The sequence below is a fragment of the Blennius ocellaris genome (assembly GCF_963422515.1).
Source record: "Blennius ocellaris genome assembly, chromosome: 23".
Classification (NCBI taxonomy): Eukaryota; Metazoa; Chordata; class Actinopteri; order Blenniiformes; family Blenniidae; genus Blennius; species Blennius ocellaris.
Genome location: NC_137672.1, coordinates 11,119,966 through 11,134,455, shown reverse-complemented (window position 1 = coordinate 11,134,455; position 14,490 = coordinate 11,119,966). Strand labels below are relative to the sequence as shown.

At 42.1% G+C, this 14,490-nt stretch overlaps 1 protein-coding gene across 1 annotated transcript in view; it reads right to left on the bottom strand.

Annotated features, from left to right (window-relative positions):
- The window catches only part of rbpms (RNA binding protein, mRNA processing factor), a 37,143-nt gene extending 22,984 nt beyond the window's left edge, over positions 1-14,159 (bottom strand). Inside the window, exon 1 of the mRNA XM_080518971.1 lies at positions 13,740-14,159. Coding sequence (XP_080375097.1) covers positions 13,740-13,802 — 63 coding nt within the window. The 5' untranslated portion in view covers positions 13,803-14,159. The remainder of the gene's footprint in view (positions 1-13,739) is intronic.
- Between the last annotated feature and the right edge of the window lie 331 nt (positions 14,160-14,490).

The window sequence follows — 14,490 nt, the reverse complement described above, 5'->3', positions numbered from 1 at the left end:
GCGTATTTCAAGGACACGAAGTGCACAAATTCCTTCAATGCTTAAAGTAAGAAAGAATAAAAACCAGGTAGATGTCAGAGGAGAGTGGGTGGATAGAGTAAAGTCTCCTCCTGTAATTTGGCACTGAGGCCAGGAGAGGCAATAAACTCAAAGCATTGGTTTGCTAACTGAGGGGAGATCACAGTTACATTTATTATGCACCAATGTGAAGACTGAAGATGAGTTTGATTAACACTTTAAATCCCAGAGTGGAACAAGATGATTGTGACAATTCTCAAACCAGTGATAGAGGAGTAATGATAATAAAAATGTCATATTGGAATTATAACCAAATCTATTGTGATCATTATTAACTTTGAAAACAGACATCATTTCCACAACATTTATATTGAAAACCAATTTCAAAAGAGCACATATGTAAAACATTTATTACAGTTATTCTGATTTTAGAAGGTGCTGTGCTTAGCTGTTCCTCCTTGAACAGTTAATAGTCATGAATGTTCTATTATGTATACTTAAGGATGATGTTTATTTTTTTGTTATTGCAGCTTCCTGGTATTTTATCAAAGTTGTAGCTTATCTTTGTTTATTTAGTATCAAAATACAAGACAGAAAAAAATTACCATATAGCTAGTGTAAGATCAAATTACATATATAATACATAAAATGGTCAATACCTGGTGTTTTACTCTGTTTCTTTCGACCTCTTGTTATATGATATGAGAGATTACTATGAGAGATAAGACAGAATTTTCACATACATAATTATGCACACAGGGCTCTGAACGTTTCTCAAACTCAGAAGTGGGACCCTAAGAGCTATCCATTAACACCTTTTGAAGACATGGACGTCTGGCAGCTAGAAGGGTGAAGAGCGGGAACACCTCGGAGCGGATACTCAGCAGCTTGTAGCACTCACTGCTCATCTGCTAAAAGGCAGCTCCAGCTTCCATGGCATCAAAATTGATGGGAATTTCTGTTTGTGGTGTGGAAAAACACGTGATGGAGAGAAATCCTTAATTTTATCCAAATAACCATGTGACGTCAATAAACAATAACTGCCTGTGTTGTTAGTAATAGTAAGTCGGTGGTAGCTATTATCTTTGCAATATCGAAACATTGAAATATGACAAGAGCAAGTCTCACTGTCTCAATAGGCAAACAATGAAATCCAAAGCTCTATGCGCTATATCCAGAGTGGGAAATTGATAAAATAATTGTACTAAAGTTGATTGTTCAGGTATTCGTCCCTTTTCTTATGGACTTATTTTACTGAAGACTTTTGCTCCCTACATTTGAACACAAATATAAATATACTCTCCAGACCTTTTACCTCAACTTCTTTTGCTTTCCTCTACAGTGATTCAGTTACAGTGAGAGGATGAAAATAAATGACAGCTGCAATCATCCAATCAAGATACATCAATAATGGCTGAATGCCAAGACTTCCTGTTTCTGTTTCAAAAATAAACCTCCATCCAAGTTATTATCTTCCCAAATAAGAACTTTTACTTGGTGAATCCATGACTTTATATCTAGAAAATAGTTAAGTTTCAGTTTAAATACTGATACAAGTTGAATCAAGATCTGTGTCATGAGATTATGATTAAGCTGCTACCGACGTGTATGTTCTGCAGAATCTGTCCTTTCTTTTACTCTGATTCAAGTAGTTTTACAGTTAGTTTTGCTTCTACAAGTCTTTTTTTTTACACACACATGTGTCCAATATTCCTTATGTAAAGTGGTTTTCTCGAGTTATAAGTACAAAGAGACATTTGCAAACAGACACAATAGAGCTTTGCGAGTGGTTCTCTTCATCTAACAAAATAGGTTAGTCACAATTTCCTAAAACTATATTCACATTTTTGTGAGAGTCATAAATGGAAAAGAAACCTATTTTTTAGAAGCAAACAGCAACTTGGTTTTCATGATCAAAATGAATCATGGCTAAAGGATAAGCTTTAAGGCACATAGTGTTTGGCTCAGTAAATTGGCCAAAACTGTCAATGTGGTCACTTTTCTCACACTAATAGCATCAGTCCTTAACATTGGTAACCCAGGTGAAATGTCCAAACAAGCTGGCATGAACAGCAGTTGTTCTGTCAGCATATGGCGACACATTAGCACCGAGGCCAACATTTAGCAATCGCAGGCAAAGCAGCACAACACAAACGTGTCACTGCTCATGAATCCAGGCCTGGTTACATTTTGAGGAAGCATTAAAATAAGGAAAAACATATGTATGTGTATGAGAGATGTGTTAGTCCTTAATGAAGGGTCATGGTGGTAAACACATGTATTCTAACTTCACTGATGACAACACATCACATCAATTAACTCATCAGACATAAAATAAACAACATAAGTAGGCGTCAACCACATCTTCTACCTGAAGTTTTCACCTAATTAGAGTTGGCTTTGTATGGAAAACTAATTTTTCCACAGCACAAAAGACATCAGAATCAAACAACAGACCATGCAAATCTCATTTTCAAAAATCCCTCCTGTGTCTCACACAATAATAGTGTGATTATGTTATTATTTATTTAATGATCCACATCTATTGAAGGCTGAATTCTGAATAAAACCGTAGGTATGCAATTACATAGAGTGGATTCAGCGCTCCCAGATTCATTAGATAGTGGATTCACAACTCTGGGGACAAAGGAACTGCTGAACTAACACTACACCTCATTCCCACATGTAACCTGATACGCACCACTGAAGCCAAAGGCAGAGCAACACACAAACAAAGGAGCTTAGCAACTGAGGGAGGGGGGGGCCAATAGCTGGCGAGCGCCAAACCGTCCATCCAACCCCGAAAAAAAAAAATCTCACCTCTGCGACTTTCTCACCCTCGGTCTTATCTTATCTGAGCGGCGCTGAACCCTGCAGGGCCGTCACTACACACTGTCTCTGGCAGATCGGTTTGAATACCCCTATTGAGAGTGCCCTTATATGGAGTTACACGGGAACAAAGAGTCAGAACAGGATGGTATCAATCAGGCTCCAGCAAGGACAGTCACTGACAGCTGTTGAGGCTGATAAAAAAAATGTGGCGGCAGAAAAGTGCTTTAAAAATAGAAGGAAATAAAAAAAAAAAAAATGGCTCTGAGAGGTAGACGGGACGGTCACGGCAATGACACCAAAGCTTTAGTTCTGAGATCAAAACCAGACTTGGTCTCGATGTTTCAGTGATCATAATGCTTGATGAAGCTGCACGTGACCACAACAAGATGCCAAAATCATCAGAAGCACAGAATGTGATATCACATGTTGCGCTCACGCACTCTTTAGATGACTGATTCACATGTCAGACTTACAAAAATACTTTTACGACAGTGACCCAAACTGAAATTGCACCTGAAATAAGTTAAGAAAAGCTTTAGTCATTGAACCCTTCCCTGCCGAGGGGTATTTTTTCAACTGATCTTTTATTAAACGCCAATCTCCGTGAGGCTAATACGACATTTGAGAGGCGGATATGCTGCGCCTAGTTAAGACAAACACACACAACAATGAGTCCTCTACACACTTGGAACAATGGGACATTCTTGGCCGTCTCAGACCTCATTCCTGAGACTTCCTGACGTCAGCTGTTGTGATATACGATCGTTCTCCCTGTCTGCTGAGGAGCTGAGCGCACACGCCTCATGATTCACAGTCAAATGTGACAACAGCTCCGCTCTGCATGCGTCTCGCCGTTGACTAGAGCGCCACAGGGACTGGTGGTTAGAAACGCTCTGCCAACCAGGTGAAGTGGGGGCGTCACAGTTTCATGGTGTAGTCAAGTGAAGTGAAGGTCATTCCAGGAGGTTGAGCATATTCAGCTGATTTGTAAAAAAAAAAAAAAAAAAAGAATCAAAGACAAAAGCTTCTGCCACCGTTTTATTGGGTTGGTTTTATTGGTTTCAAGTGACTCACATACCTGCATTTCCATAGTGCTGAGTGGTCTGCGTTGAGACGTTCAATGATTGACCATTTATGGCATGCTTACACACACACACACACACACACACACACACACACACACACACACACACACACACACACACACACACACACACACACACACACACACACACACACACACACACACACACACACACACACACACACACACACACACACACACACACACACACACACACACACCACCACCACCATGCAGGCAGGCTTCGATCAAAAACAGCAAGTCCCTACCTACCACAAGCCAGCTGAGTACTTCACAGCCGGCGTACCAGTGCAGTTCCCTGGCAACGCCTTAGCGGAGCACAGCAGCGCTCGCAGCCCCGGGCCAAAAACATCAGATCCTATTAAGGCCACTTCTGCAGCCAGTCCCAGGAGATCTGTGCACCTCTAATCAGAGATCCTTGACTCCACAAGCACCGGATGAGGTCATCACCCTATTGATACTCTTATCATTACACCTTGCTGGTTTTCATGTGCCACTCTGGGTGAGGAGGAAGAGGAGGAGGAGGAGGAGGAGGAGGAGGAGGAGGAAGTGGATGGGGAGGAGGGGTGAGGAGTCTGCACTCACAATAACATTTAACAACCCAGTTGAGGTGCTATGTTGTGCAACAATAATTCCAATTTATTACAACTTGGGTGCTGTTTTCAGAAGTTATTATTTTAATATTGTAGAAGAACTACAATCTGGGAATTTGGACTACTACTGATGTTTATTTTTATTCCATCTTTGTTATCACCCAGATCAATTTTCCCATTCTATAAAAACACTACAAAACTTAACAAAACCACCAGTTAATGGATTATTGTTCAAATCTTCATCTTCCCTTTTTATCTGGCTTATAGTCTTAGATAGAGACAGATGAAATGTTTGATGCATCTGTGTTTGTTCAGGATGGTCCAAAAGTCTGATGCAATTCTTAGTCAATATAGGATACAATGGCTGAGGCTTCAGATTCATTCAAAATGCATTTTGCAGCAGGAAATGACCCCAAACCGATAAGAAGGCATTAACCCCCAACGCCTCCGTTGTGGTTTGCACAAATAAACATATAAGCTTACATTGCCTGACATGATTTTTTTACAATATCTCTTATTCTCTACAAAGAAATGTTATTTACTTCCTCTGGAATGTGAATATCGTGACAGTAACAAGAGGAGCAAAGAGTCCTCTCACACAGAATATGACCTCCACAGCACAAGTGTATCTTCACTCATAGAACAACTGTGACAAGTTCGCCAAGATACTTCGAATAACATCCACTGCTGGAATTTTGAAAGAAATCTTTGTGCACACCTAGATGAACTGTGACCTTTTAACTGAAGATAAATGACATGTAAAAACCGCTTTTAGCACACAACTCAAGCTCTATGCTATACATCCATGAATCATCTGCTCGTGTGACGAATGAAAGCACACAACAATCACAATGGGAAAGCTGGAAGCAGAAAATGGATGGTGCCGTGGCTTGAAAATTACTGGAATAATTAACTGACCTTTTAATTGAAGTTTTCTGTCAGTTTGCTCAGTGAGTAATCTATCATTTCTGAACCTACTGAAAAAACCGAACCATTACTTTAACAAATTAAGTGAGAAACTTTGGTTACGCCATTTTGAAGTGAATCTTAACGTGAACAAATGCTCATCTGATTGTGTGTTCCAATGTGCATTGTTGCCACCTATTTTTTACAATACTCTCCAGAAATTAACACAGGTTTTAATTACGACAAATGAAAGTGGCCAATTTGTTTAATAGCAGGAACCATAATTGGCTTCACCGCGACTCAAAACTCATATCAAACTATTTGAAGAAGGGCAACGCATTAAATGACCCTGCAACTTATTCATGTGTCATTTCTATTCAGCTTGCATTGTGGACTTTGTGGAATTTGTTAAAGCTATTGCCCTGAAATGCTTCATAATAATCTGCCGCACTGTGGAGGCCCTCTCTCACGTTTGCTCTGACTTTAATTGAGTGTGTTTTTGACCGTTCATTCCGGCTGAAATGAGCGACACGACCTTGGCGCAATGTGAGAAGATTAGTATGTGTTCCTTTCTCCCTCCCAATGCGTGTGCATGAATGTGTGTGTGCTCGAAATACAAGCTCATAGACAGAGGTCCTTCAAACCAGATGTGGCCGGACACAGTACAGTAGCTATACGTGGAACATCACTCGCACATGAAATCTACTAAAGCTCAGAAGAAATCCTCCTCTGCAGCTACTTTCAAATCTGCACAGGCACTCGCTCCCTGTGACCGGGCTAGAATCAAAGCTTTCCCATAAGCCAACGTGGGCTCGAGGTGAGTTGAGTTTTCTTGCGTCAGTTGAGCGCTGCGTTATTAAAAACAGTCTGGCAGGCTCGTCCATGACTTGTCACCGCTGCATGTTGACGCCACTCTTCATCATCCTCCCGCACATCAGAGGACATGCCGAGTGAGAGACCGCAGGCCCCGGAAAGTGTCCGACAACCATAAATGGACGACTCGGTTTGTCTGTTAATCGACGGGGTTCAGCGGGTCAGGTTTCACATCGGGGGTGAGAGGTGAAAGGTTAGGCCTGGGTTATTGTGCGGGTCGGAGGGGGTCAACTGTGAGACTGAGCACACTCCGAACGTCACGAGTGAATTGAGAGGAGGTACTCTTTGTTTTTCCCTCTCTCTCTCTCTCTCTCCCACAAGTGCTTTGGTCGAACAATTACAGCTCAGTGAGGGTCTGTAAATGTTCCAACAGGTTAACCTTTAAAAGACATTTAACAAATGACCTAGGAAAAGCGAGTAGGCGCCCGAACACCGCTTTTCCTCCGCTTGCTCTTTTCTTCCCGTCTCCATAACAGTTTCCCCTTTATTTAAATTCAATACAGAGAAGGATAATCTGCTCTCTTAATGACACATATGTACTCTTTCTTTCTCATTAGTCGTTTTTGACCTCGGTAAGAAGTCCTCGAGGTGTCATTGGGATGACGTGTGGACAAGAAGGAGCGTCTCATTCACGGCCTGTCAGCTGCACCTCACGTTGACTCCTTGGCTGTCGGCTTAGAGTTCATCAAAATCTTTCACACTAAGCTCCGGCTCTTCTTCTTTCTGTTATCTGATGAGCTCTGAAGAATGGACTTAAAATTCCACAGCGCTCATTAATGTGAACTAATCTCCGCTTCAGCCTTTTGCTGGTCTTCCTTTGTTGCCGCTTGCCCAAGTGGACACCTTAAAACTGTCTGGTGCAGTGGCTGGGTGGGCAGAGGGTTAACGTGTCTGGAGTGTGAGTGGAGAGAAAGAAAAACACTACAGCAGACACAACAGTCATCCTCTGTCTCACCGTTAAGAAATCTTCGCCTGCTGCCAACATGTTGTTTCATTTATGTGACACAGCTGTTTCTTTGGATAAAAGTGCTAAGAGAAACACGTTTTCCTTTTCCAAAGTAATAACTGTTTTTGCATCACTTAATCGACAGAGCCTTTCTTTTTAAATGTATCATTTTCTTCAAAGCATTGATAAACCAAACAAATAAAAGGAGCTGCTGTGCGATAACCTAATTTATGGTCGCTGCCATGATTATTCTATGTCACATTCAGCCCACTTCACCAACTGTTTTACTGAAAACTAAAAACATAGAACAAAAAAGTGGTTATTGTGCTAATTTCACAATATATGTATTGTCATTCCATAAGTTACTGACCTGATTAATTATTTTATAGAGATCCCTGGTGCAGAGCATATCTTGGAAATAATCAAGTTGTGTCTTGTCCGCACTTACACACTTCAGATTAGGAAAGATAATCTGATGTAGAAAAGCCGAAAACCTTTGGAAAATCTCCAAAGTGCTTCCTTCTCCCTTGTTTTTAGTGACCCAAAACGCATGTGTTGCACACTGAAGTCTGGACCCTGTTTCAAGTCTGCTAAATGCTAAACAACCATGTTTTTGTTTTTGTTTTTAAATCCATTAATAATGTAAAATTTTAATCAGTGTTCTAATCAAAGCAAGCGCTAACTTGAATGTATTCAAGTGAAAGGTGCAAATTCGAACGCATCAAGTCCGACTTTGCAGCACATTCACAATAACAACACAGCTACAAATCATCCCTAATTACTTAAACTATCCAGGCCTATCTTTCCCAGACATTCCCGGCTTCGGGTTTGCTCCTTTTTCAAGCTAATCTTGAGAGAGTTGCCCTTGGATGGCCAACTCTCGCCACCCAGCCCAAAGGCTGCTGGCACACAGCTGAACAGTCAGACCGACAGGTTCCTCCCGGTCACTGTTCTGCCTGGGCAGCCCCAGTTTTTAAAAGCTCTTCCCATGACCATAAACGGCCCCCATGTTCAGAGATCCTCGGGGTCATGCGCTCAACTTATGGGGCCGATACGGGATAAAAAGTCTGTCTCCTGGGACTCAATTGGGTGCAAAACAAAAGAAAAAGAAGAAGAAGAAGCAGAGAGGAAGAGGCAGGAGAGGAGGAGAAGAGAGGGGGAATTATAAACAGGAGCAGAATGGAGGGAGGGATAGGAAATGGCTCAAGAGCACGATAAAGACAGAGCGAGGCAAAAAGAAGGGTGGGACATGGGTTAAGGAAGGAGGGAAGGAAACAAAGGGGAAGGGAGATAAAAGTGGAGGGAGGGAGCGAGGGGAGGGAGACGAGGATGGATGATAGGTGCGGCAAAAAGAAATTAGACGAATTGGAGAATTAGAGGCCGTGCAAGCATGCAGAACATGAAAGGGCGCGAGAAGGCAGGTGGAAGGAGAGACAGTGATACTGTATGCTGGAAGGCAGATAATTATAGCTTGTGAGTAAGCAATATTTAAAGCAGGTGACAGAATAAGTACACAAACACGAGGGTGACAAAGCAAGACAAAATGGCTGACGCTGTCGAGGAAAACGCTCGCGCTTCCTTCATTTATTTTTAAAATTACGTTGAAGTTGACAGTGAAGGTCTTTCAAAAAGGAGATCAGCCCCTGTGACAGCCTCCTCTCCTCCTCCTTCTTGTACATATATTTACATACACTGTACATGCAACACAACTATTTATCTGGGACTTTGGTTCCTCTCACATTAGTTTAGCCGGCTCGTTTGCCAGCCGTTCCTGACGCTAAGCCTCGTTGTTGTCTTTTCAAATACCTCTTGTCGCACAGCTGACAAATGGCTAAGATAAGATGACAATTCCCCTGGCACTTTATAAATAAACTCCAACCTATTAGACGGGTAGATGGAGCAGGGTTTTACTGTTTGTCTGAGCCTCTACGATTGGGGATTGGGGGGTGGGGGGGTGGGGGGTAATTGTGTAAAGTATTGTATATCTCTGTGTAGCCTCAAATGACAGTAAACCTTGGCGAGTACGTCAGACTCCTTGTATGTTTTCCCTTTCTGCCCGATCATGGCCACATTAGCCTCTGCGCTCCCCTCCGGTAACGTTTCATGTCGCAGGGAGTTAATACATCTGCGTGCCCTTTTCATAGATACGTGCACACGTATGGACCACACACGCGCGCCCACGCCGCCGAGCTGCCGACCGCCACTGGCGTCCTCCCTTCGCCTCGCCGTCGCTTCTCCAGCGGCGCAGCTTCCCCACCTACATCTCCTCATGGAAAAGGTCACTCTGGCCACATGACCCGTTATTTGAAGAAGACCTGGTGGATACCCCAGGCAGGCCAAGCACAATCCAATTACACCCCAGGGAGACACGCCACATTTGCTGAACTCTACTTGAGTGATATTCTGTTTCTGTTCGGGTGCTCGTAAAGATCCACTTACACGTTTATGGTAAACGACAAACTTGAATCAACAGATGTCTGACAAGGTTTCAACTCCCGCTGTGTGAGATTGTTACAACCAGGAAAAGACAGTTTAGTTTTCCTCCACATAAAGAACAATTACAACCTGGGGGAGAGCCAGTAAAAGAGGAGGCACTGCGCTCAGTCGCTTGGCCAAAATGAAAAACACAGATTTTCTCGAGGAGAACTGACAGCAAAGAGGTGAAAGGTCGACTCAAGCTGAGCGATAGGTTAGCTTCGATGCATTCCACATACTCAAAGCCTGTCTAACTTACCTCCCATCGTCTCTTCATTGAAGAAATGATCATTGTAATGTAATGATTAGGAACTTTTAGATGTCAAAATGAGGATCATTGTTGCACATTAACTGTAAATATAAGAAGTCGTCTATTTTTTTTATTGGTATTTTACTGTTTAAACTTCAGTTTGAATTAAAGTAATACATTCATTCATTCAAAAAACATACATTGTAAACATGGTAGTCAATCCCCTGGATAGCAGAGTGGTGTCAAAACAAACACTAATAAATTCAGGCATATTCAAATTAAAATGAGATGAAACATCAGATTTGAAAAGAAGCAGAGTTTATCATTGTTAAATTCAGGTTAATACCTAACAAAGATGATGGGTTCAAACTGATAGAAATGACTATCACCACACTTCAAAAACATAAAAATTTATGTTTTGGAGGTAATATTTTACTCACTGATGGTTCTTGACCGAATTCATTGCTTCTCAATAGGCTAATCGGTGAAGAGACATAGTAGTAAAGAAAATAAATGAAATAAGACATCAAGACTATATTCTCATGAAAAAGAAATTTCACTTAAACGAGGATTAAATAGAGGAACTCAAAGTGCATAGAAGATTTAAACAAACCATTAAAAAAATACCGACGTGCTGGACTGTTGTTCTGTTCCTTCACTGCCTGCACTCGGTCTTTCTCAGTCACTTCAATGGTAACAAGCATGTCGGGAATCATTCACTCCACTTTAGTGTTTGTGCCCGCTCACCACGTCACTGCTTCCTCGGTTAACAATAAATAAAACATTTGTACAAACACATGTAAATGTTCTGTTGAAGCCATGTTCAAATTTAAGATGCGTTGACGTCCGCTCCAGAAGTTTTGTCCATACAAGGTCTGGAAAGTTGACCTTGTTGAAACCTATATTTGACATTCACCAAGCAAAGCGGCGGTATGTCGCCGCCACTGCATCAGTGGGCCGGCGAGTTCCCCGATACGTGAAAGCATCCAGAACACCTGATAATGAGGCTTATCAAAGCAGTTTCGGGAGATTAGATGCCGCCAGAGGCTGAAACCTGCATACCTTGCCTGCAGCAGGACCATGTTTGGTGAGCACTGGTCCACACAAGATAAACAGTAAGCATCGTCAAGCTTTCCGCCGCGCACCGATGATGGTTTGTGAGGTTGAGCAATGAAGCAGGCATGAGGAGCCGAGCTCGTTACGGTGCTTTACTGGTGCGAATCAGTGATCCATTGAGTCGCATACTACACTGTGCAACAGACAGAAGAAAAAAAAAAAAAAAGAAGGGGGGGTGGGTTGCCAGTGTTGATCAGCATGTGAGAGTCACACCAGTGAGGCTGTTAAACTTTAGCTCTCATAAGATCTTGGGTCATACTATAGCTACTTTGGCCTTGTTACTGCTTATTTTACAAGAAGTGCTTTGGTGGACTTTGTGACAGGAATTTTGATGAGAGGCCTAAATGTGGCCAGAGAACTTTTGTGTCTATAAATCATCAGAGAAAACAAAAAGTGCAAGTCATGCTCAGAAATAAGAGGCATTACTCTTGATCTCATGTGTGTTCCTGTGCAAATATCCAGATAAATGTTAGTGTGTGTGTGTGTGTGTGTGTGTGTGTGTGTGTGTGTGTGTGTGTGTGTTGTAGGGGAGGCTGATACAGTGTCCTCGAACCTTTGCTGCTCCTCTGCATACAACACACGGCATTATGCCAAAGATAAAATGGTGCTGTCTAACCTCATGTTAATTCACCCCAAGTAAATTTCAGTCCCTGCCGGGCTGGACGGCTTCCAGACATTTCCACAACCATTAGATTCCTCCGGCCATTAGTCTCCTTGTCTCACTGTCTGACTTTTACACGATGCTACAGACAAACACTTGTCTGGTCCTTCAGCTTGTGAGTGGTACAGAATTTCAAACACACGACGCCGAGGAGCAAGTTCAGAGACACATTTATGGAATAAAACTGAACTGCAGGAAACAACCATACTTGCTTTGTTCACTTGATGGCATGAAACTCAGCAAGAAGTGAAATACAACAATCCACACGAAGCATTTTCATCTGCTTGTTTGCTCTAAAATATTCCGCCGTGATTGAAACAACTTCAACTTGGAGGAACAAAGACAAAGAAAAGCTGCAGATATTCCCACAATAGAAACTAGAATGGTTTAATATGAGCATCTCCACTCAAAAGTAATTTGAGTTGTCCCCAAGGCAAGGCTAATGAGACATACTATAATGAATAATGCAATGATAATCTTTTGTCTGCTTTGGCTAAAATTCCAGGTGAACTGAAGGTGGAGCAGAAGTGATTCCTTAAATAATCCACAACTTTTAATTGGTTCGGTCAATTATTAAACAAGAGTGTATAAACTTCAGTGATGTTTAATCCAACATTTAAGCTTTTTTTTTTTTTTTTTTTTTTGCACTTTCACGAAAGGACAGGGGGACATTTAAAAGTTGTCTGCTTTGTCTTTGACCACTTCTGCGAATGTGTGAATGGAGCAGCTCAATTCACTGCGAAAAAGTAATCAATCGATGACTCGCTGACAGTAATCATTGCTCACAGCTCCAGAGTCTTGACTTTGAAACTGCACTACATGCAGGGAAAGATTGATGGAAGCTTGAAACTGGAACTCTCAACTTCCAAGATGTCCCTTCTTCTTTACTTTATTTGCCTCTTCTGCGTGGTGCTACAGCGGCTCCATGCATCCATAGTAACCTCAGCAGTGGACCAAATATGGTGTTACATCAGGCTGGGTATGTTTGGCTATTCAGTTACGAAGTGAGGAACGGCACACTGAGCTCTAATCCAATTGCACCAAGAGAAATATCTGATATAACTCGATATACCTTTCATACATCACTCGGCTGCGGATGTGCGGAGCTCTGAAATAACAAGTCTGTCATTTGAATAGAGATACACACCGTGCCAAGGAAAACCACCCAACCAAGCCTGCACTATCAACTTATGTGCAGAGAAAGAAAAAAAAAGTTGATATTGTTTAACCTAATTGTGAAATATTTACAGAGGAGAGGAGGAAGAAACTGGGCTGTTATCCAGCCAGATAGAGAGGAAATTACATTCTCAACACAAGTTAAATTAATTACCTCACTATGTTTGGTTTTTCCCTCTTTTTCAAACAAAAAAAAAAATATTATTGTGAGGTGTTCTGCTTAATTGCGGAGAAAAAGCTCTGGTTGTAATGGAGAGAAGGGTCTGGGTTACAACGAGTTATTGCCTACATGTTGCAGCAGCAGTTGTTTGAACTCCAATTGCTCCCTCAGCTTCAGTGAAAACTAATTCGCCCTGGCTCTGGATTCCCTTTACTACTGTGTGTGTGAAGTCTGGCTTTATTGTACGCTAATCTGTAACTGTAGCTGGGTGTGTGTGTTAAAACAAGGATGTGCAGTCACATGGCGTTATTAGCGATCCATCGCCCAGATCTCACTGAGATGTTAAGTGTTAATTAAAGTGTGACACAACTCGGGGAATAATAATATTCTACATGCAAAGGTGCATTCAGGAGGAATCCAAACTTTTTTTTTTTATGAGAAACATTATAGCGCAGGAAAAACACGTAACGCTCACAGTCAACATGTTAACATATAGTGACCGCAGAGGTTTGCGTACGGAATTCTTCGGAGTGCGAAAAAAACAAAAAAACAAAAACAAAAACCCAGTCGCAATTAATTGCGTTAATTATGATGCGCTCGCGGGTCAGCGAGCGCGTCGGACACGTACCTCCTCTTCGTGGTTGGTGAATTCACTCTGCTCGTTTTCCTTCTCGGGTTTGTTGTTATTCATTCTGAGTCGGACTCTGTTGTCACTTTCACTAGGACGGTCTTCTTCGTCTTCTTCTCCTCGTCTCCTCTTGTTGTCTCGCTTCTTCTCCAGGACCCACACTTTATGGTGTTTTTCAGAGGAAAATGTCCAACTCCGCTGTCCTACTGACCCGAGCGTCGCACTTAGTTTGGCCGCATCAATGATGCGTAAATCTTTTTTCAATTTGTTTTTTTTTTTTGTTTTGTTTTTCTTTTTAAATGTTTGTTTTCTAACGCAAAAAAATAAAAAGAAATGAGAGAGAAATCTCGGCTGTGAGCGGTAGTTTCTGGCGCTGTTAGATATTCCTCATTCCCCTGAAAGCTTCTCCGGAGGCTTCTTGTAGCTGTTCCCCAAATGAAATACAGTAAATGTTGTGTGGACCGCGCCGCAGGCAAACTTCTCTCCCCATCTCCGCGTGCGGGAGGTGGGAGGTGGGAGGAGGGAGGAGGAGGAGGAGGAGGAGGAAGACCAGGAGGAGGAGGAGGGAGGGAGGGGTTTAGGGTGGGGTACAGGGTGGGATGCACCGTCTGCTCCGCTTTATCAACATTTATCAAGTGCTGTAAAGAGCAATCACCTTTAGTACCAGCTGAGTGTTATTTTGGTCTCAGCCGCATTCCTGTAATATTCCTCTTATGTGGCGGCTTACAGTTTATTTATACCAACTGCCTTA